The sequence below is a fragment of the Tachypleus tridentatus genome, chromosome 1 (assembly GCF_004210375.1).
Source record: "Tachypleus tridentatus isolate NWPU-2018 chromosome 1, ASM421037v1, whole genome shotgun sequence".
Taxonomy (NCBI): Eukaryota; Metazoa; Arthropoda; class Merostomata; order Xiphosura; family Limulidae; genus Tachypleus; species Tachypleus tridentatus.
The window spans coordinates 173530830-173555713 of record NC_134825.1 but is presented as its reverse complement, the minus strand read 5'-3'; the positions used below and the strand labels follow the sequence as shown (position 1 = coordinate 173555713).

Below are 24884 nucleotides of genomic sequence, written 5' to 3'. Positions count from 1 at the left end.
GAGTCGCGCTAAACATGCTCGCCCTCCCAGCCGTGGGGACGTTATAATGTTACGGTCAATCCCACTATTCGTTGGTAAAAGAGTAGCCCAAGAGTTGGGTGGTGATGACTAGCTGCCTTCCCTCTAGTCTTACACTGCTAAATTAGGGACGGCTAGCACAGATAGTCCTCGTGTAGCTTTGTGCGAAATTCCAAAACAAACAAACAAACAGTCTCAATATTTTCACATTTTTCTAGATTCAATATGTTTGTTTGTTTTAAATAAATTACAATATTTTTTTAGTATTTTGGCCCTCTCGTGGAAGTAATGTATAATTTGTTCTTTAAAAATGTCTGAATACGATTTTGTCTCATCGAGTTCACTAAAGCTGAAAAGGGATGATGGCTGTATCAAAAAGTGAGTTTATTGATTTAAGTGATAATTTAAAACTTACGGTAGCGTATATAGTTCAAAACATGTTACTTTTTAACTTTGTTACATTTATAGTTACAGAATCAGAGAACATTATTTATATAATGATTAATAGGCCTAAGATGTACAAACTCTGATAATACTAAGTAATTAATCATACAAATTGCAACTGTCGAATTAGTATAAGTAATTTAGCCTTAGATACAGATAGTGGATATTTTGGAAATTTTGTACAACATAAAATTTACAAGTAGATCCAATAAAAAATGAAAATGTTGACTGCCATTCAGAGTTTCGCTGGCAGTTACACTGAGTGAAAGTTTCAGTTAATTTTGTCTTGAAAATCGAAAGTGCTTAACTGGAATGAATCATTAAACGCTAACAAAAAACAATATATGAAGTTGTTACTTGTTTAGGAAAGCTAATAAGAACTCATTGATCAACAGATGTTGCTATTAATATTTGTGTGATTGAACAATTCAGTATGTATAGTCTAATCTGTGCTTTAGCCTTTGGTGAGTTTTACTGTGACTGCAAATATTTTGTGATTGAACTTGTATTTTTAGGAGCTGCTACACACAGTTAATGGTCACTGTGGTTGACTGATGATTCTGAGCTAAAACTTAGATAATATTGGATAAAATTGTGTAAAAATTCCACACTGAAAACACCGTATTATCACCTGTTAAGTAAAAGCTATGCTTAACTATTAAAAAAAAGTGTTAAGACTTTTATGTTAGATTGAAATTTTTAGACCTTTTAATACAAAGTGTTTATAGTCTTTGTAACTAGAGGGTGTTAAATAATAGATATATTCTATTTCTTTACTTAGCCTGGTCTATAGTGTATTGTCTGACAGTTATGTTTTTAAAATGAACTTTTGATCATACCTTCTGTGAGCAAAACTAAAGATCCCCCTGATAATGAGTGTAGTTAGTTAAATATAATTTTCTTGTTTGTAAAGATTAGAATACACTGTTTCATCAATTGGATACCATCCATGTTAATAACATTTACAGCTGTAAATTTAGTAATATCTTACAAAGTTGACCAGCTTAGGAGGTTTAAGTTAGTCCTAAATGCAAATATTAAACTAACTGTAAAAGAAGCTGTGTAGCAATAATAAGAAATAAATATAACAACATTAGATATGCTAAACATTTAAACAGATGCAGCTATTGAAAGTAATAAATAAAGAAATAATAAAGCATGCCTATTTTACAAAAGACAGAACTAGTTGTTGATTTCAAGTAGTTATAAATTTAGTGCTTGTTTAATGATTCAACATTAAAATAACAAATGTAAGCAGTACTTTTGACAATGTGCCTTCAAAGTATCTTGTGACTAATAGAAATCCATTAATTATCTGCAAGAGCATAACTTCAGAAAGGTATGCATCTAAGATAAACCTCTCTGGCACTTTTGTATAGTGAAGAAGCAGGATATTTTGAAGTAAACAGCTAAAATTAATTTGTGATATGGCATTTTGATCTACTTGCAAGATTAGCTTTTCTCGTTGCTTGCTGTCTACGTGCAAACATTTTAATTATACTTGCCACAAGCTTTCTACACCTGTTATTGGAATCATATGATTCCTATGTGTATCTCATTGAAATTATTGTATCACTTTCTACCAATAGGAACATAGTATATTCATATGATGCATGTGAGCCCAGTGCACTTCTGCTGAACCATCACTTCTTTTTTGGCAGCTCTTCCACTCTTTCCTTTTCATCTTGTTTAGTGTTTGAGATTGAATTAATTCTTGAAGAGAGTTATTATAACTTTTAAGCATTCAGGTTCAATTATCCTTATTCTAGTCATATTTATTTCTTACTTCAAACACATTTATCAAGTGGTACAAAATTCTAAAGTTAATATCCCCACTTCAGGTGTCTCAAAATTGACAGGCACTTTACTATGAGTTACAGGAGCTGGTGACCTATCAAGAAATTTAATGCATTTATTTGCAGTCAGATTGCACATTATATGGGTCATCCTTTATCTCAAGACATTGCTCTATGTTTTCCTGTGCCTGTGGAACCTAGACAGGCTGATGTGAACTTTGATCTTTTGTTTTTACCTTCTGAATCTACCTTCCCTTCCTGTACCCTTCCTGAATATTCTGTTTGGTTGTACACTATTTTTTTATATTTTATTTCTCATGTATGTGATGTTTTACTCTTGCTTTTATATCTTATGACCCATGTGCTTCATGACTGCATGAATATACTTTCCACCTCTATTTGATTTTTCTGCCATTCCACAACATATTGGTTTATGCTTAGCAATTCATTTGAGAGATGGTGTTAGTATGCTTCATTCCATATGGCCCTGAATCTCCCATTGGTCTCATCCATGCCCAATGTTCCTACCTCTTTTGCAGTACTTTTCCACAATCTATGTCCTATCTGAGGCTCTTCACAGCAATCCTGAGGGCTTTTCTGAAGATGTGCTCTCTCTGCTTACTTTCACATTGGTTCATTTATTGTCTTCAGCCCTGGATTTTCAAATATGATTTATCTGTCCTTTTTAGATCATAATGCTGTTTTACCTAGAACCCATTTACCTTCTCTCTATCTCTGGAATTTGTGTATAGCTTTTATTTTCGATTGGAAGTGGAACTATTCCTCTGGAGTGGGATATTAATGTGGCCCCTTGTTCCCTTATTTCACATCTGTTTGAACCTATTTCTTTGTTTCACCTGTTCCTTAAGGCATATTTCCTTCGTTTCAGCCTGTGGGAATTTACCTATCTTCTCCTTCACCCAGATCATTCCTTCCTTCCCAAAACTGTGGTAGCTTGTGAGGGTAGCTTGTATTTTCATGTTTTCATTTGCCCTATTTCTCATCTCTACCCTCTCCCAATCCAGATACACTTCTATTTTATGTTGCCCTTCATTGTTATATTGCCTGCATGGCTTCCATTTGTGGTTCCTGTTTCCACCTTTCTATCCTTTAACAATCCTCTTTGTTCAGATATCTTTCCCCTTTATGCTGTCCAACTGGTTTCATTCTTTGATCCAGTTGACTTATTTCTCTTTGTCTCCTTCCCACTGCCCCTCAATGTGGATTCCTGTACGTGGTGAGGGGACTTCCCAGGGAAGATTCTGTTCTTTCAGTTTACCACCTCTGGAATCTAAACATCCACCCACGTGTTTGCTGTGCATAGAAACCCATGAAGGGGAGGAGAGGATCCTCATGGTTGAGGTCCAAAACTAACACACCACTTTGGCCTTGAATTCCTAGAGACAGGTGGTCTTGGGGTGGCCCCCCCAAGTGATCTTGGATCAATTGGCTGGTCCACTTGGGCTAGGGTCAACCAAGTACCAGTGTTGGATGTTCTTAACAAGTGTTATGGACATTGTATCTAATGCTGGTGTTTGGGTATAGTGCTCACAAAACCCTGGTGTTGTTGCAGTGTTCTTGTTTGACATTGTAGTGCATCCCCTCGTAGTGCTCCATGGTGGGTGGGGTCAGTGGGCATTGAAATATTTCTTTATCCTCCAGATAAAAACCTAAATAAAATAGTGAAAAACAGTCCATAGGCAAACAATCACATCTTGAAGATTCTGAACATCAATCTTCAACATCTATAACACCTGTTGTACCTCATTTTCTTATATTCTCTTTCAGACAAACCTTTAGGCAAATGTCTCCCTTTTTTCATTCAGAAGGGACTAGAGGGACTTGCTGGTTCTTCAAAGTCAGTAAAGAAGTTTCAATCTGGTGACATATTGGTGGAAACATCCACATCTCAACACAGTGAACTCCTCTTGCATTCAAAGGCAATTGGGGATATACCTATTGAGGTTACACCTCATGCTACTTTGAATTCATCACAAGATGTTATTGTTGAGAGGGATTTGAAGAACATTTCCGAGCCAGAGATTATTGCTGGTGTCTCCACCCAAGGAGTTTCTGCAGTGAATCGCATTTGCACTTGCAAAGATGGAATTATGATGCTGACCAATGTCCTTATTCTGACATTTACATCACCACATCCACCTGCTATTATCAAGGCAGGTTATGTGAATTGAAAGTAGGGCTATACATTCCAAAGCCTCTCTGATGTTTCCACTGTCTGCTGTTCAGTCACTCAAAGAAGTCATGCCGTGGTTCCTTGACGTGTGCTCATTATGGTAGCAAGGATCACAATGCCTTTGAGTGTGAAATGGACCCTCATTGCATCAATTGCAGTGGCTCTCACCCATCTTACTTTCATTCTTACTCTAAGAATGGTTGGAAGAAAAATAGGTACAGCCTTTTAAAACGATTCATAACATTACTTATCCTGAGGCTCAAAAGTTGCTGCCCACCATTTCATCTTGAACATATGCTGCTTCACTTTGTTTCACTACTACAGTGGGAGTGCAGATGGATATCTCTGTGCCCTCAAAAGAATTGTTCTCAAAACAAATAAGTCTTTTGACCTCCATGGTTAAAAAGTTGATGAATCAACTTCAGCACCTATTCTGTCCCTTACATACACTCCAACAAATTCCAAGATCCACTTTCTTTGGTTCCGGATGCAGGCATTTCCTCAGATACATCTTCTTCTCCCACCCCAAGGTGCAAAATAATCATTTATTCACATTCTCAGTTGCTGGAATCCTCTTCCAACAACAAAGACCTGCCAAATCGACCCATGGGAAGGATTCATGGAGGTTGATAGACCTCCCTCGAATAAAGACAGCAAAGAAAAAAAGACATAGTCACTGCTGGTTGATCAGTTTGTGCTCACCTTGTCTTTGCCACTTGACAAACCCTTGGAGACCGTGGCCATCTGCGTTTCCTTGGGTCATACCATCACTGTTTGTTCTCTCTACCTGTCACCTATGATCAAGCAGACCTTGATGCTCTCATTGAACAGTTTCTATCTCCCTTTTTAATCTTGGAGAACTTTAATGGACATCATCCTCTCTGGGGAAGTGCTGATATTGATAGGAGGGGTTGCTCCATGGAGCATATGTTCTCTGATCACAACTTTTCTCTTTTCAGTACTGGTTGTTCCACTTATTTTCATGCACCTATTCAGTCCTTTACTGCTATTGATCTCTCAGTTTGCTCCCTTTCACTATTATCCCATTTTTCTTGGAGGGTTGACAATCCACGAGGCAGTGATCATATTTCTATAATTTTGAGAGAGACTGGTTGTGGTTGATGCCACCCGACCTGCATGCCCCGGTGGAAGCTGGATCAAGCAAACTGGCCCTCTTTCATTGCTCTCACAGAACTTGATCCTGCTATTGTCTGTAAGCCATCAATAGAGGACTGTGTGGCAGCAGTAACTGACTGTATTATACAAGCAACTGTTTAATGTATTCCTAAAATCTTGACACATTTTTCATGATATCGTCAACTGGGTGGAATCCTGCCTACCACATGGCAAGGAAGGCTCAAAAATGAGCCTGGGATACTTTTTATAGGTATCCCACACTCTAGCATCTCATTGCTTTCCAGCAGGCCCATGCACATGCTCGGTGGGTAAGACGTCAAAGCCAGAAGTAATCTTGTATTAAATTAACAACCAGCATATCTTCTACTGCCAGTTCCAAAGTCATATGGGACAAGATTTGAAAGGTCAGTGGGCAATATAATTCTATCTTCTCTTGATCTTGTTCACTGATGGCCAGGAAGTAGCTGATACCTGGAGCATCGTCGATAATCTAGGTGAAAGCTTTTACCAGGTATATAGCACTTCTGCTTCTTCCTCCATCTTCTTAGCCATCAAGACTCGGGCAGAGCGATCACCTCTTTTTCAAGCTGATTGTCTATAACTATAATTGTCCCTTTACACTGGTGGAACTCAAACTGGCCATTCATCAGTCTGGCAGTACATTGGTTGGACCTTATAATGTACATTATCAAATGCTGTGCCATCTATCTGTCTCCTGCTTCTCTTGCTATTTTTCTGACTTTTTTAACCAGATTTAGCAGGAGAACGTTTTTCCTAATGCCTGGCTCCAGGCTATTGTCCTGCCATTCTCCAAGCCTGGGAAGGATCCCAAGATTCCTCAAACTACCGTCCAATTACTATGACGAGCTGTCTCTGTAAGACCTTAGAGAGGATGATTAATGGTCGTCTTGTTTGGTTCCTCGAATCAAACAACCTCCTCTCGCCCAGCCAGTGTGGGTTCCTACAACAGTGCTCCATCATGCACCACCTGATTCGACTTGAAACGCCAATCAGAGAAGCCTTTTTCAAACGACAACATCTTGTGTCAATATTCTTTGACATTGAGAAGGTTTATGATACAACATGGAAGTATGGCATTTTGCGAGACCTCCATATACATGGGTTACATGGCTATTTACCCATTTTTATTAAAATTTGTTTAATGAACAGGTGATTCCAAGTTTGAGTGGGTTCGACACATTTTCTCATTCTTTTCTGCAGGAACTTTGAGTCCCTCAGGGCTGTATTCTGAGTGTCACACTTTTCAGTATAAAAATTAATGCCATCACTGAACAACTCCCTCTCACTGTTGCAAATGGGCTCTGTGTTGACAACTTTCACATCTCGCGTCAGTTGTCAAATATGAGGTATATTGAGCGGCAGCTACAGACTGCTCTCAATCATTTACTGAAGTGGACCACAGCAAATGACTTTAATTTCTCTCTCTCTAAAACCATTTGCATGCACTTTTGCTGCCAATGGGATAATCACCCTGATCCTAAACTCTGTATCAGCAAAGTTGTGGTGTCTGTAGTCCCTGAGAGAAAGTTCTTGGGGCTTATCTTTGACTGTAGGCTTACCTTTGTACCACATATCAAGCCACTATGGGTCAACTGTACAAAAGCACTGAACATCTTTTGTGTCCTGTCTTCCACCACTTGGAGAGTGGGACGATGTTCTATGCTAGAGTTATATCGTGCTCTTATTTGATCGAAACTCGACTATGGATCACTAGTATATGGCTCTGCCAGGACCTCGGCCTTGAAGATGCTGGACCCCATTCATCATCAAGGACTTCAGCTCTGCACTGGGGCTTTCTGCACTTCCCCAGTGTAGAGCTTATACATAGTCTCACGAACCTTCTCTGCACCTCCACCATTTGCAACTGTCTTTACTATATGCTTCATTCCTTACCAAAGCATCCCACCTGGGGTTGTGTTTTCGTTCCTCGGTGGGTTATACTTTTTCAGAAAAGACGATACGCCATTGCTCCTTTTGGCCAACTTCTGGTGACCGATGGTAGTTTTTATACTTACCTGTAAGTCTTGCTGGCAAGTTATGATAATTACAGTTATGCCACAGAAAGTCCTTTTACAACTTGTATTACTGTAGTTTTCTTTTAATGCTGTAGACTAGATGTAAACATTGGTTTTATGCTTTATGTTGTTCTTTTTAAACTATGTTTTATTTTGCCTTAATTTCCTTTTTATGAATTTTACTAAATTTACTTTTGGTGTAGGTAGCCTAGCTGCTTTGTGCCATAAAGCACTAAATCAGCCAACCAAGCAACCTTCCCACTGTACATTTTTCTGTTTCTTCTCTCACCAAATCTGACATCTCATCTTTTCCCTCATTTATTAGCAGCTTTGTTAGCATTTGGAGGAAATCTTACAATCGGACATGTGGAACAACCCTAACACATTCATCTTCCATTATTTACATTTTATCCATGATTCTGCTTCCTTGGATTTTTGTCTTCCACCTGTGGCCAAACTTTAGACTTTGGTGCAACTATGACACTAGATGAGTCTTTATTAATACTTTCTGTTCTTTCAAGATCCAATTCTTACCTTCATTAAATGGATCTGTGATGAGTGGTGCTTGACCAGGTATTTTTTAAATCTACATTCATACTATATTACATTTTGACTACCTCTTTCCTTTCCGTGGCTTCACGTGCCGACTTTTGAGATAGGTTGATTAACAAGATAACTTATAGAAGAATAATCTTATGATTTGCTTTATGTATTGATCTGTTTCAGGTTGTACCTACGCATAGACTTTTTATGGGTAAGGCAAAAATCAGTATGGTCTGCTTTTCAAAATAGTTTCATGATTACTCATTGCAGTTTCTCAGGTGTTGATGTTCTTACATTACATTCTAAGCTCAACTTTTCTTCTAGTGGAGTATGAAATTCCTTAACACTTATCACTTCCAAGCCACTGGGATGATCGACCACAGATGCACCCTGCTAGATGGGTTCCACATAATACGAGTGTAACCATTCAGTTCAGAGTAGGGTGGTAGTGTTCTGCCAGCATAGGTGACATAACATCTTTTGATTTTCAATTCATTGGAGAATTAGTTATCATAATGCAATTCACCCCTTCAATTGGGAGCATTCATTCTACCCTTGTGGATATGACAGTACCCCACAGGCTGGTTTTGGATTTTAAGTGAACCAATCAACAGACAGGTTTGGGGTTTAAATATATATGTAAAAATGGCTGGTTTGTGTTGAGAAAATTTTTTATGTAGAGGAGTGAACAATGTTTCGACCTTCTTCGGTCATCATCAGGTTCACAAACCGTTTTTACATATATATTTTTCTCTACAAGTGGGTTTTCTCATCATCACTGATTATTAGGTTTTGGATTTATTTTCCTTCCTTGATTTACTCCTATGTTGTTAGTGACAGCAGGAATATGTGGGATTGTTCCAGTTCTATCCTTGGCTCTCTCTCATTCTCTCTTATTACCTGGATGTTATTGCCCTGAGGATGGTTCCAACCTGCTTAATAATCATGTGAGTTGGTTGTATGAGATAAACTTCCTTTTGATACCAGATGCCATATTCCCAGATCAATAGATTAGACTAATCTCATATAATACCAAGGAGTCAAAGTGGTGCTCAGCTCCCCTGGTTTTGGGTTTGAGGTGAAGATGGCTTGATCCTTATCCCACCTTCACGTCAAGGAAGTTTTGCATATAGTTGACTCACTGAGTACATTCTGCTACACCACAGAAACTTTACACCATGGGATGCATCTTCTGTTACTTTTATTATCATGGAATTAAGTTACTGTCTTTCTCTGGTTAGGATCAGTTTCCTTCTGCATTCTCTGCCATTCATATCTGCTTTTTTCCTTTTTTGCCCTGACTTCTTACACATTCCATAAATGGTTGAAGAGTATATTTAGATCAGAAGTGGTGAACCCTCCCTCTTTTGATCTAATTTTCTTATCTATGGAGGTATCCTTTGGACATTTTTGGGAGTGCATCTGTTCTTCCCTCACACAGGTCCCTCTTCCTAATCAGTGTGGGATTCTAGCTAATCTTGTGAGTAGAGGTATGTACCATATCTAAAGTTCTAATTTTCCTATACTGAAAATGTATTTCCTATAGCTACTTCTCTCTTCCCACACTTCTAGTACTTCTGTTGTGTGCCAAACTTCAAAGTGGTAGTTTGGCAGAGGTGCATAGGAGTCACATGCATCATGTGAGTGTACTATGTTCCCATTGGTCGAGAAGTGACACAGGATGATTAAGATGAGAGACAAGTGGGAATAATTTGATTCTAATAGGAGGGTGTGTGGAAGGCATGTGGCTCATATAATAAAAAGGTTTGCATATAGAGGGCAGCAATAAACAAGAATAGTTAATCTTGTGAGAGAGGAAAGTTCTTACTGAAAATACATTTTCAGTATAGGAAAATTATAACCTTTGTGAAGATGTAAAATAACTGAATATCTGAGTCATATAATAATGATGTAGAATATTATTTGTGTATTTAACATATAACAAAGGAAACAGTATGAAAGGTGTATAACATAACCACTTTCATTTTAACCTTTATTACTTAACAAAATTCTTGAAGTAAATAAAAAGAAGTAATAATCTTAACTTTTCTGTAAAAGCCAAAAGGTTAATATGCTAAGGTTTCAGCAAGTTTACTAATAAAAACTAAGATTTGGAAAGTTATACAACCTAACTAATGTCATAATGTTGTACCATAGATGGGACTGTTTTATAGCTAACATTAACTATAGATTATAAGAGCTTAAATTAGGGGGACATAAAAACTAAAGCAGTTCTCTTCCACTTTGATTTCTGAAAGATTTAAGTGAATATAAGAAAGTTTTTAAAAGGTTGCAATTTTCTGTTTAAAATGTAAAAAGTGAGAGGTTATTATCTCTGTTTAGAAAGTCTTGTATTGCTGAACATGTATCTAATAAGTTGTGAATAGTAAACATTATAATATATAATTTAGCTGGTATATTTATTATAACTTGTTTTTACTAGTACTCTAATAAATGTTTAACCCATCCTGTATTAACTTTTCACTTCATTTTAATTTAAAGAAATGTTCAATGCAATGACAAGATTTCGTATTACATACAGTAAATAAGGGTTCCTACATTTGTTTCATATTACATACAGTAAATAAGGGTTTCTACATTTGTTTCCTATTACATACAGTAAATAAGGGTTCCTACATTTGTTTCCTATTACATACAGTAAATAAGGGTACCTACATTTGTTTCCTATTACATACAGTAAATAAGGGTTCCTACATTTGTTTCGTATTACATACAGTAAATAAGGGTTTCTACATTTGTGCATGATTTTGTTAAAGACATGATTAATATTGTATAATGTTTTAAATTTGCAAGATCAGTCAAACTTAATAGTCTCTGGCAGTTTAATGGGTGTTTTGATTATAGGGTTTAAAAACGTGTTAAAATATAAGCCAAAAAATGCTAACATTTTTACTTTCTGCAAACATCATAAATAAGAATTGAAAGTTGTATGTCTGACAATACATTAATAATCACATATGCCATTAGCATGAGGTATCTCAGTATAGTATAGAGATCTTAATGAAAACATAAGTATTGTATTAATTAATTAATGCTTGTCAAATAACATATTCTGGCAACAGTTATTAACACAGAAAGAAGACTGACCTAACATCACAAAAACAACCTTATAACCAAAACTGTAATAAGAAGACTTGCTGTTAGTCCATTATGTATCTTGTAGTTTGTGATGTTACATTATTGTCTGGTTATTTACCATCATGAGTTGTGCTGTGGCTGTTTGTTCTAATTATAATAAAACCAGTAATGTTAGTTTTCATAATTTTCTATATGAGATGACCAGTTGTTTAAAACATAAGTTGATAGATGTAGAAAGTGGAAAAAATTGATCAACCCATTAGTAGAAGTCATATATTGGAACTAGGTTAGTAGTGATGATTTTGAGAGACTATAAACCTAACTATTTAGATCCTAAGTTACACTGAGACTAAATACAGGTGTCATTCCTTATCTTTGATTACTGTTGTCATAGGTTACAAAATTGTAAGTGTTAATAAAATGTTGCCAAGTGAACATGTGGCTGAAGCACAAAAATGACAAAAGCAAAAATTCGTAGATGTTATCATCGGTTCATCATCTTCAGAGTAGACATTAAAACAATGAGATCAAAGTTCTTCAGATCCAAGTCAACAATTTAGTGGTTGAACTTAAGGCTACTATTGAAAAGTAGAAAAATATAAAAAAATTGCTTTAAGAGCAACAATATATTTGCTGCAGAAAGAAAGACTTAAATTATGAATTTGTCAGACAAGATATCCAGTACTCATCCTAAAGTTTCAGTTACTTGTCTAAAAACTTAGTTTTAAATGATATCACTATGCAGGTGAAAACAATATGCTGGGTATGGTGCCTAACAGTTACCTCATTTAAATGGTGCATGACTTCAATGGTGACATGGTTCTTTCATGAAATGATTGCTCTAGGAGTCTTTAACATCACATAAAATGTAAATCTGTTACTGACCATCAGCTTGTTTTTTTCATCTTTAAGAAGACTTCCAGGCGTGTGCAACTTGTTCGTATCTTATGACAAGCGTAATAATCAACAAAACTAATATTATATTGCTTATTGATGTTTTCTAGTGCAGATGTAATAATTTATTATAATACATTGTTTTACAATTGAAAAATTTCAACAGTTGTTGCAATGAATAATCTGCATCTATTCATTGTCCCACTTCTCACAAATAATGTGTGAAATCAGTGATGTCATTTTCCATCAGCCATTCATAGTGTGAATACTATTTGAATGACTTTTTAATTCATTAATTTGACAAATGGTAAATTGCGACAATAATACAGAGTAAATGTACTTAGAAAAATGTTTAACCTTTTCATAACAGGTCACAGGTCATGTCACTGTGTTTGTTGATTTGCATTCAAAATTTTATTGAACTATTATTTTATGAATTTATGTCAATAAATTGGAAATCAAAATGTAGATTATAATGCAAACTTTAATGTTATATAAGTTAATTTCTTAATTTAAAAGTAAATATTAAAAGAACACATCCAAACATGGATTTTAGCAAGACTTGGTATGTCAAATGCAACAATGTTTAGAATTAGATTTGTGATGTAAAATACTAAGTCTACAGTTTAGTAGAAATTAGGCACTTAAATGAACAATGTTATCAAGGTAGAATATAAAATAAGAACCTCGTATATTTTTATTTTGCCTGAGTTGTGTCTTATGTATTGAATCAAACACAGTGGCCCTGTTCACCTCTTTCCATTTTTGGAAGCAGTCTGTTATATATATTTATTTCAATATATGACATGATCAACTAATTAACAGGTTAGAATGCCCCAGAGTAGTTTTTATTTCAGCTATTTTAATCTTTGAAAAGGCTATGACATTTTTTCAATTCAAGATTTCTGTGAGGTAGGTTATGTCTTCAGTATGCTTGAAGTTTCATATTTTGTAAAATCTAAATACATCTTAAGTTTAATATATTATAGTGGAATTCTTTGGAATAAGTGTAGTTATCTATGATTTTTTGGTTATACAACTATATATATATAAAATAAAATAAAAAAGTGATATTTCTCTCTGTGAAATTTTAAAAGGCCTAGCAACCTATGTCCAGCAGCAGCCAAGTATAAAGGTTGTAGCAAGAAGATATACTTGTTTGCTTTACTTCTAGATTTATTTTTCTATATTTTAAGAAAAATAAGTTTAATACTTTATTTATAAATTGTAATAATAATATCTAAATGAAGTTGAATAAACAAAATCATGAGGAAGGAATGCATTAAAAACATCAAATCCTAACTTCTGATTTATTATATTATAACCATAAAACTTTCAAGCCATAAACCAAAACACATTAACATGAAATTTAAAATTTTTTTAAAAAATAAGCTGCATATTTTTTAAAAGAAGGATTCTAGAGTACAAGTTACATTGTGGGATTATAAGATGTATCCTGGGTTTTGGAGGTGACTGAAGAAGTAGGACCCACATTGCAGTGGGGATACACCATCTATCAGTCTTAACCTCCAATTTGCTAGTCTTGCATAAGAAAATTAGAAATTAGGAGAGAGGGATGTGGGTGCTCAAGCCCAGAATGTTCCACATCTATATCACCCTTCACTGCCTGCAGACAGTTGTGGGAAGGTGACTGCTCTCCCAAATTAAATACGAAAAATTAATTTACATGACATCAGCAAAGTGATAGTTTACTGTGACTGTCATGCTTTCATATGCTGCTTAAGGTGTACATCTGCATAAAGTAGTGCCAAGTTCTTAGGGGACCATATTTTTAACTAAAAATGTTCTCTAGTAATATTTAATAGAATTTCTCTGATTTTATTTTCTTTGTATTTAATACATTTTTATATTTATTACAGAATGATTTAATAATTTTATCTGAAATGTCTTTATCAAATCCATTAACTATTAATTTCTATATAAATATACCAACATTATTAATAAAATATTGTAATTTATTACTTATTTTTCAATATCTGAATAACTGTTGGAGGTTAAGACTGATAGACAGTGTATCCCCACCACAATGTGGGTCCTACTTCCTCAGTCACCTCTAAAACCTAGGATAAATTTTATAATCCCACATTGTAGCTTGTACCCTAGGATCCTTTTTTAAAAAAGTGTGCAGTCTATTTGAAAAAAAAAAATCATGTTAATGTGTTTTGGTTTATGGTTTGAAAATTTTATGGTTGTAATAATTGAAATGTAATTGTATATTACAAAATACTAATCCACTAAAACAAAGCTAAGATCAGAAAGACTAAAGGTTAGTTTTATATTGCTAGATATATTATGAGTGCACATGCACTTTGTCTATGTAAGTTATTTAGTGTTAGCTGGCATGGCTGGTAGGTCAGTATAATTTGTATTTTTGTGTTATAATGTAGTCATTCTAGCATGAAAAAACATAATTTATATTTTGTTTTTTTATGTTTATGAGGTTGGCAAGTGACAGACCCCACATGGTTAGCGTATAGAAAATAACAAAGTGTAAAGTCTTACTGAAAACAAAAGTTTAAAATGTAGTTAAGTTGTTTCAGAGACTATGCGTATAATATATGAGATTTTGTTTGACAAAGAATATTTTTTTAATCATAACATGAAATCACTTTGTGCTCAGACTAGTAATGAAAGACTGTTTTCATAAACAAATCTTTAGTGAAAAATGTTTCATTAAAACATCTGATGTTTTTGTATACAAAATATTTGTAATCTTTACTTAAAGTCTAGCAAATTTTGTGAAGATACATGTATCAAAAGTTATAGTGCAGATAATTGATGTGTGCAAATGTGTAAATGAACTTGTGTGTATTATACCAAGCCCGTAGCAAAAGGATCAATATGCTTTTAAAAACATAAAGCTCCAACAATTTCAAAAGCAGGAGTGTCAGTATGAAATTCCAACCTAAAACCAAAACACATGAAATTGTAATTCAACATGTGTTTGGTAAAATTTTCAATTTTAGAAGACGTTAGACTATTGAAGGCATAAATCAAAACATTGATTTCAAATAAAATAATTTTTGTAACTTCACATAGCTTTGACTTCACTACTTTAGTCAGTGCTGCATTATTTATAAATTCTTTTTCATTCTGTTAAGATTATCTGCCTTAGTAGTGTAAATTGTATGTAAAAGGTAAGCATAAATTCTAAAAAGTAGAACATGAACCAAGATATGTGTTTTTAATTTAATTTTGATGAGTTATTACAATTATTCTGAGGTTGAAAGAAAAGCACATTATTATATGTCAGCAGTCTATACTATTAGTAGTGAATATCGAGCATGGTGAGCGATGGGGTTGTTGTGTGCAACACTGTCATTTTTATACACTGTATTTTGGGTTTTTTTGTTGTTTTTTTTTAATTAGGATCCATGAAAAACAATGGCTAATTTTCCTTTACAATCATGAGACGGTAATTAAGTTGGCTAACATCACATCTTGTATTATTTTTATGCAGTCTGTGATTTTAAGACTTGGACAGTGCTCATATACAAATCATATGCAAGATATGGCAGTCATTAGCTCCATACCTCTACAGAAGATGTCTTGCTCACTGGAAAGTGTCAATCTTTCCAAGTCCATGTTGGCTTCTACTTGGTACTTTGTCCACCTGGTGAAATATAGAAACAGTTAAACCCTTCAAGTCCTGTTTAGTGCCCAACAGTAAAAGAGGGTCTACTACAATACTGTTTTGGCAGTATATCTGTCATTGGCATAGCTGTCTACACACCTTTTAACAAAAACAAACCACAAACAGCACTATATACGCTTCTGTCTTCATAGTAACTTATTGTACTATCTCTTAGTGAAGATCCATTTCCAAATAATTGTGCCTTATGATAATGGCCCACAACAATTTCTAGTGTTTTCTCCTAAGCAAGTTTTCATACCTTCTTTTAGTGAAGTATGGGAGAATCTCTTCTTCTACTTCATCTGTTCCAAGCTGCTGGGAAAGTAAATATAGATGTACTAGTGATCGTTTCCTCTCTGCCAAGAGACCAATTGGGTCTGCCCCTCATTGAAGATAAGAGTTTCATTGTTCCAAAGCAGTTTCTGATGGGACTCTGATTAGTCTTTGGATGTAGGTAAAGGGTCCTCAAGTAAATATTTTACCAAGATATAACCCTATAAACCTTTATCCACACTGCATATTCTAATGTTCCACCCACCCATATGACATGTTACTGCCAGTACTGACTTTATGATATGCTGTGTTTTTCTATTGCAGTATTATATCAAAAGAAAAATAATTTGACTTGAAGGGTGCTTGAGAAATGTGCAGTCTCCCGCTGTATGCTGCTCTGCTATATGCAAGCCCCAGTCTCATGGAAATTACACTTTGTGGGCTTTCCCTTTCTGTCATTATCTCAGAAAGAAGCTTGTCTTTGTAACTGGTTTGCACTGGCTTCTCCACCACCTTTAATGTAAAATTCTACTTCTTAGTAGTGCAGTGAAGTACAGGGATAGAAAAAATGAAATAAAATTACCTTCTTTCAAGGGAAAACTATCAGGAAGACTACATTGTTCATGGAAGGTTCCATGTCCTGATGAATTGTTTACTTAATCCCTACAATATGCTCACTTTCATTGGTCATAACTAAATGTGGATGGACCATACATTCTTGATTGGGAAAGCTAACTAAAAAAGATGAAATTTCTCTAACAAAGTTGAATTCATGGGGAGTGTAATACTTTGATCTCTGAAGTAATAAATAGTTTATGAAGCTAAAATGTATTTCAGATAGATACTTACCTCTCTGTACTACCTTCCACTTTTCACTTCCCATACATTTTGTTTCTTCATCAGGAGTGAACCTATGATCATGTGCTAGCACATGTAGGGTTTACCATAGGTGAAGGCTGTACCACCCTCCTTTTGGTTGAGGGCTATAACATTATGATGACTGTGTCAAAGATTGGTGCAATGCATGCATGTGCAGGAGAAACAGCATTTAATCATAATATCAACTTATTAATTATTTCATCTTATACTAATCAATGCTCATAGATAATCTACTTGTTATTGCAACAGTAGCCAAATTACCCTGTAATCATTAATTATCATTAGCTTCTGATCAAAACAAGCTATCTTTATAACTAATGAATTAAGCTAATCTAACATATCATTCTTGCTTAATCATTAGAATGCTTTGATTCATCAGTTGGATACCCTCATTACTTTGGGGCATTATCTCAATAATATGTGAGGTTCAACCAGTTCAAAAGATTAAGTAGCCTTAGATCCATGTACTAAACTAAACAAATGTTAAAAATAATAAAATGAATATATTTAACTGTATAACTAACTAATCCTGTTAATGAATTAACACTATTAGTTAAATATTACTGTTACATGCAATGGCGTACTAGTACATGTAGATTTTAGTTAAGGTCTGTTAAAGTTTGTGATTTAATTTTTAATTTAGGAAGAAGAAGAAAAAAGAGAAATGTGACAGGAAGATATTGGAACAAGTATCAAAGATGAACACAAACACAGAACATGAGGAAAAACATACAGTGAAGCAAGTTAAATTGACAAAGGCTGAAAAAGCATTTCGAAAGATGCAAGAAAAACCGGTGTGTATCGGTTATTAATTTAGAATTTTAATAAGCACATGAAAAATGGTAAAAGTAATTTATAAATGTTATGTTTTTCAACTTTTGATGACAGTGACTTAACAGTGTGATAAGTGTAGGATAGCGTGTGTATGGAATACAAATACTTTATTTGGTAGCTGTATTTTAGTAATCGATGACTACATAAGATGCACAACAAACAGTTCTGTGTATCAGTTTCAAATGTTAAAGACTGAACACTTCTATTTTGATTGCTTTTGAGAATCCTTTTGATTCATATTGGATAAAAAATCGCATAATAAGATCTATTGAGTACTTACTATACCAAACTGTAAAGCACTTTGTAAAAATCTCATTTGTGTAAATTCTCTATCACTGATATAGTTGGGTTGTTGAAGCTGGTTTAATTTGACATTGTATTACTTAGCCAGCCGATCATAGTATGGAGTTTGTAATTTTTAAAATAAATATCAGTTAGAAGCTTTTTAGTTCTTACACTGAGGTTTTATTTTCAAATAATTTAGATCGCTGTAAAATCAAACTTGAAAGGTAATTTGTATCTTCCTTTTCTAATCCATAAAGATAATTTTAAAATGCTTTTTTAGGAATTTTTAAGGTTTCCATCAAATAAATACACCACAATGGTTGTAGATTGACACATTTTTCTTCTCCAGTATTGGTTTAATTCTGGATAAATTGTAACATTAGCAGTTGTTTGTACTGAATATCACTTATTAATAATAGGTGATCACTTAACATTTTCTCCTCCTTAGATTTGTGGTAAAACATTTCTAAAATATAATAAAATTTTATTTAACGTTGTACGTTGTCTTAACTATTGTGATTTATTTAAGTAAGATCTCTGTTTATTAGCAAATGGAACGTATTCTGGAGAAGGCCTCTAAATCACACAAGCAAAGGGTTGAGGTAAGTAACTGTTCTTTACTGAATTTGTATGTATTGGAAAATTTTACCACAGATCTACTGTTAGAAAGAGTATAGAATCATGGAATGTGATTTATAGCACCTGAAATATTGCATAATGCATGAATGATGGCCAAGACATATGATCCCAAAATCTGGATGTTCATAGGATAGTTTATGCTCACTGGCCATTAAATAAGAGAGCTCCATTACATTTGCTTCTTTGTCCTTTGAGTCTCTAAAGGCATGGTTCACTTTTCCTAATGATATTTGTACTGTTTTAGAATCTTCCTGTCAGAAATTTGCTGGACATCTACAGTATTTCATTGAGTAATTGATTGGTTTGGTATTCTTTGGTTTAACTGTATCAGAGAATAAATGAACAGTGGTAAAGACACTAAGTGAGAGGGAAGGCATGGATAAACTTTCAAAATACATCCAGCTGAGGACATGCCAATTCAAAGAATGCAACAGACTTTTCAGGTGGGTTGTTCTGTATTATGACCTTGAGACATTGGAACTCCAAGAGGCCTACAGAGAGGCACTATTGATAGTTCATCACATGAATGTTGTAAATGATGGTGCTAAAATGGGTGTGGCTTTTACTGAAGAGTAAATTCCATCGTACCAATTAAGAATGAACCATTCCTTTGTCAAGGTGTGCAGAATCATGGAAGACATTTTTCTGACAGTAGAAAGGAGGCAATAATAATGCAGACATGACTAATAACATCAATGTCATGTAATTTTACTATTGGAAGCAGTGAAATATTATACTTTAAATAAATCATTTATAATATATAACAAATGTCTGTATATCATCTAGTATGTAGCAGTATCAGGCCATTGCAGTTTAGAACTTCAACCTCATTTAGCAATTTCTAAATGTGGTCCAAAATAGATGAAATTTCACATTTGGCATTTTTTTGTACATCAGAATCAGGAGTTCAGAGCTTTAGAATTTTTACCTACAAATAAGGAGCACTGTTAATAGATACCTTGTTTGTTTTTTTTATCTTGAAGGTAAGAACTATTTATTAGTGTTGGGATATTTGAAAAGAGTTTGTACATAGATAAAGTAGATGGTTCATGCGATATGTTTTATTAAAAGCTGGTTTTTTGTAACCTAATGGAAACAGATTCTATCATTTTAAAGTGGGTGTCTTGCTGCAAATATTTTTCTTGAACTTAAGAACATGAAATGTAGTGTAACTTTATAATATTAGGAACTGTATTCATATATGATACATTTCAGGTCATATTTTTCACCTCCATCTGTGACCCCCCTCTCTTCCAGTTTTTGGTGAAGAAATTTTTTTTAAATGTTTCAAAACATCTTGTAGATCTCATTGATGTGGGAAAGTTAAGAAATTTCATTTGTTGTAACTACTAACCCTAAATACATGTTTCAGTTTTGTTTTACAGAAGAAAAAACCACAATAAACTTATGAATAGATAATTATAATCTGTTGTAAATTTATTAAGAATACCTTATTGTAGCTACTAAAACCTGAAATTAAACGATATGTTCTTTTTACCTGTGTTTATAGATATAACATTTTTGTTCTTTTCTGATAATCTTTGCAGGAATTCAACAGACATCTAGATTCTCTCACTGAACACTACGACATCCCTAAAGTTAGCTGGACCAAATAAACCTTTTAAGGCTATCACAGTTACTGATGTAATTTTGTACCTCATAATAAGAGAGAAATTTATTGATGCTTTTAATCGTTGTGACTGGCTGGACTTGTTTTGTATGTATTATTGACGTGCAAACACACACTTATTGAAATGCTGTTATTTTGTGATTTGGTTTTTAAACTAATCATTAAACTTGACCATTGAGGACTGTTGTAAAGAGGTTTGCAGTGTCAGTATTTTTAGTTTTAGCTGCACTGTAATGTTGTATCTGTTAATATTCTTTTCTAAGATGTTTCACACAGCCAAGTAATGAAGCATATATAATTTCTCTCTAATATTCTGTGAACTCAGTTTATCTTTATAATTCTGTGTCTTGTGTATATTTCTTAAAAACTTTGAAGTAAGAGTTACATTTTTATAGTAATTTTGAGGTGAAATACTGTAAAAAAAAATTCAAGGGTATTTTTACTAGTTGTTTAAGCACCATTAAAATTTTATGGTAAATAGAGGTGTTGGTTTATGTAAAAAATATGGTGAGTGCTAACAAGTGCACACAAGAAAATTTGTGGTCGTAACTAATTTTGATAATTGTTTCACAAACATGTAAAGAATGTGGTTGAAGTTAATGATGTATTTAATATGTGTAATAAAGTCAAAGCTGTGTAAGTTAACTACATAAATTAAAGGGACATATGAAATTTAAGTTATATTTCTTGTTTACTGGCTATACGAACACGTGGTTCACTACGTCACAGGTTCAAATGTTTTCCCGGAAGTTTGTTATAATATTACAGCTAGCTGTTCAGTTCACTTTGTTCCCTTTATTTATTTAGTTTTTGGTTTCTTTCCCCACAGAATGATTTCAAATTACTCCCCTTTCAGTTCCTAATGAAGATTTTCAAATTTTTTTTTCAAAGTCCTTACGTTTTATAAGACGGGTTGGTTTCTCTTTAATGTCAGTAGAGGTACTTAGTCTTAAAAAAAAAACCCTTTATACCATAATAATAATTATTATTATTAATTTATTTTAATTACTAATTATTATTATTATTAACTAATTTAACCAGGCCTAGCATAGCCAGGTAGGTTAACGCATTCGACTCGTAATCTGAAGGTCGCGGGTTCGAATCCCCGTCGCACCAAAAATGCTCGTCCTTTTAGCTGTGGGGGCGTTATAATGTGATGGTCAATCCCACTATTCGTTGGTAAAAGAGTAGCCCAAAAGTTGGCGGTGGATGGTGATGACTAGCTGCCTTCCATCTAGTCTTACACTGCTAAATTAGGGACGGCTAGCGCAGATAGCCCTCGAGTAGCTTTGCGCGAAATTCAAAACAAACAAAACTAATTTAACCAGACCAGATTGTTTAAAATGTGGTGACTATGATCTCAAGATTCTGAAACTAGTTCTGATTCAGTTACCAGTCTGGTTTTTAAGGTCGACCCTTTTTTATAACAGTGGATTGATATTTTCGGTTTAATCCACAAGTGAAGATATTTCAATGCAATCAAGAATGTAAAGGAAATGAGATAAAACACACAAGATGAGCTAATGGACAGTTTCAGTGAAGTGACCATTAGATGTGCTTCGCAAACACCTTAATTAACTTTTGCTTTCAAAGAAGTAAAATATGTTTTATATTCACTTGTACTTTTGTGTGGATTATTTTTTCTTTACGGCTTTCACAAAATGCTGCATCATGGTTACAATCTCGCTGAATGCACTTTTTACATTTGAAAAACTCTTTTCCTTCGCACTTACAAGTAATATGAACCATAGGATCGTCGTCTGACATTTTCATGGTGAGCTCTATTCGTTTTCTATGAGGTAAAGCAGGAAGTAGCCCAGAGAAAGGCAACTGACTGTTGTCCATAAATGGCAAAGAACGTTGAATAATAATTCTAAAGTGAAAAAAAATTTATTGTCGTTTCTTCTCTGCAGCATGAAACTCCTAATCCGCAGCTGTCTGTTTAACATACAGTTTGAAAATGTATCGGATAATACTTCTGATTTATCATCGATATGGGTGTGTGGTTAAGTTACGACTCTAGTGTTAATTTATTAAAGCGTAGTTAAACAAAGAACAACATTAAAATACGTAGGAAACTTAAACTTATTAAAGGGATAACCGCTGTTGTTTCCCCTTCATCATCAGAATCAGTGTCAGTATTTGGGTCGCGATATTTTTCTCAGGAGGATGACCTATCCCCTCTTAGCAAGCTCAAATTTACCATTTCTTTCAACTGTGATGGTTGTTCATGGATGGCCCACCAGGTATCATTGTTTCAATCTCAGTAAAATGTAAAATAATTATTTAAAAATAAATATCCACATTATTTTAAAGAAAATGTGTATTTAATATTTATTGAAAGAAGAAATGAGATTTTGGTACTGAAAATAAACGTAAAGCAGCCAAAAATGGGATAAAAAATAATTCTCTCCCATAGAAGTTATTAACCCTTTACCTTCCACATGATATTTATCCATTCCAGCTTGAACAGAAAAGAAGGCCAGAATTATGTTTTAACTTAAACAGTAGATGATATAAACGTAAAAATAAATAAACGAGGCATTCTTCACGTTACGACACAGTTTCACTGTGCATTTAATCTGAATTACAGGTATTATAAATACAGTTTACCTTTGATTATAATAATTTATCAGATTTCTATATTTGAATTTTCTTTTTTTGCACATCAAACGATAAATTGAAAGACATTTCCTTTCTGAAAAAAAACAAGGCGCATACTTTAGTTATTAGATTGAATAATAAACTTTTTTATTAATACAGTGTTGTAAGTAAATGGCTTTATAACTTTAATATAATCTGAATTATATCTATTTTACGTGAACTTATCTGCCTTCGTTCTATATCTTGTATTAAAATCAATTTAAAATGAATAAGAAATGGCCAATATTTTTTAAATGATTGAACGAATTTCAACAATTAGAAACTTGCTTAATAAAGTCAGTGGTCATGATAGATTGTGGTTTTCTGTGAATCATTCTACATATTTGAAGACAAAAAGTATTACAGGAGAGAGAATCTCCGTCAATATAGTAGAGAAGTGGGGGTTGGGGGATTTATTGAATAAATTAATGTTTTCGTTGAGTTTTCCTCGAACACAGTTACAAAGAAAGAAAGACCTTTAAGGTCATATGCTTCGCATCGTTGAGCAAAACATCATGTCTTCTCTAACTCAATCTTATTTTGAACTGATAGAGCAAAGGGAAGGTAGCCAATCAAGACCATGCGTTCTTGGGTTACTCTAACTTAATAGTGAGAGTTGTCTGTCGTTATTGTAATAAACCTATAGCCCAAAGTGCGGAGCGTGATTTTGAGGCAACGGGATAGGAACTTTGGATTTTAAAATTCGCAGTTGTGTACACGAATCTCTAGACCATACATGAGCTTTGAAGCTTTTGCTCAACTTTCACATGGTTAAAAAAAAGAAAATTCACAATTTTTCAATAAATTTTCTCAAATGGTAGAAAATATACAATATACACCGTTGTCAGCAACCCAATAAACACGTAGAATAATTTCAAAAAAAATAACTAACACGCACGAGCTTCGCCAGAATTAACTCTTTTGAAACCAAAAGCTAACTTCTCAGTCAGGTCACGCCAAACATGCTCGCCCTTTCAGCCGTGGGGGCGTTATTATGTGACGGTCAATCCCACTATTCGTTGGTAAAAGAGTAGCCCAAGAGTTGGCGGTGGGTGGTGATGACTAGCTACCTTCCCTCTAGTCTTACACTCCTAAATTAGGGACGGCTAGCACATATAGCTCTCGAGTAGCTTTGTGCGAAATTCAAAAACAAAACCCACCGAGGGAAATCGAACCCCTGATTTTTGCGTTATAAATCCGGAGACTTACCGCTGTACCAGCGAGGGGGCCATTATTGTTTGTATGTCAAAATATATTTGTGTCAGTCTTATTGGTGAATATCATAAATTTGATATTCAACTAACTTTTAAATTAAAATTTTTGGCAAATCGAAATCGTAATAGGTGGCATACTAAATTGGAAACTCGTTCGTGATAAAATACGAAATATTTGTTTTACATAAAACAAGTCTACAAAATGTCATTCATCAGTTCATCAGCTAAGTCTTCATTTGATTCTAGAGCTATGTGAAATTTTCCAGAAAACAATTCAGCACCATAAGCTGAAGAAACGGATACAAGTATTACTTTTCTTTGTTTATAAAGACAGTTTAGTGTGCACTCTTTTTACAAGTGTGATTACCAAACGTGTAAAATCTGCTTTATAATAGCTTCCAAAATAACCCGTATTTCGCTGCTAAGGAAAGTAACTCCGAAAAAGGTGTTAAAAGCTGTATGAAACGCTGAACGGAATGCAAGCACCTAGCGACCACGGCCAGTTCTGTTACTTTACCTTATTTGTAGGTGTAAATAAATATTATTGTAAGCATGTCACAACAGAACTGAATGAGAAACAATATCAATCAACAATAAATCTTCCCGTTCATTGGGACACTCGTTTCCCATAGCTCAGCTCAGAACCAGAGTGCCATCTGGTTTCATTGCTG

General features: G+C 34.2%; 1 protein-coding gene across 1 annotated transcript; it reads left to right on the top strand.

The window, feature by feature from the left end:
* The first annotated feature begins 254 nt into the window (after positions 1 to 254).
* On the top strand, positions 255 to 21972 carry LOC143230445 (protein FAM32A). Its single transcript, XM_076464013.1, has 4 exons — positions 255 to 396; positions 17612 to 17762; positions 18636 to 18689; positions 20274 to 21972. Exons 1-4 carry the CDS (start codon positions 329 to 331, stop codon positions 20340 to 20342), a joined length of 342 nt encoding a protein of 113 aa, XP_076320128.1. The 5' UTR covers positions 255 to 328; the 3' UTR covers positions 20343 to 21972.
* The last annotated feature ends 2912 nt before the right edge of the window (positions 21973 to 24884 follow it).

Excerpts from the sequence above, each read along its gene's own strand:
- LOC143230445 (XM_076464013.1), top strand. The coding sequence starts at position 329 with ATGTCTGAATACGATTTTGTCTCATCGAGTTCACTAAAGCTGAAAAGG. Across the intron at positions 17,763-18,635 it reads GAAAGATGCAAGAAAAACCG|CAAATGGAACGTATTCTGGA; the intron begins GTGTGTATCGGT and ends TCTGTTTATTAG. Across the intron at positions 18,690-20,273 it reads CACACAAGCAAAGGGTTGAG|GAATTCAACAGACATCTAGA; the intron begins GTAAGTAACTGT and ends TAATCTTTGCAG.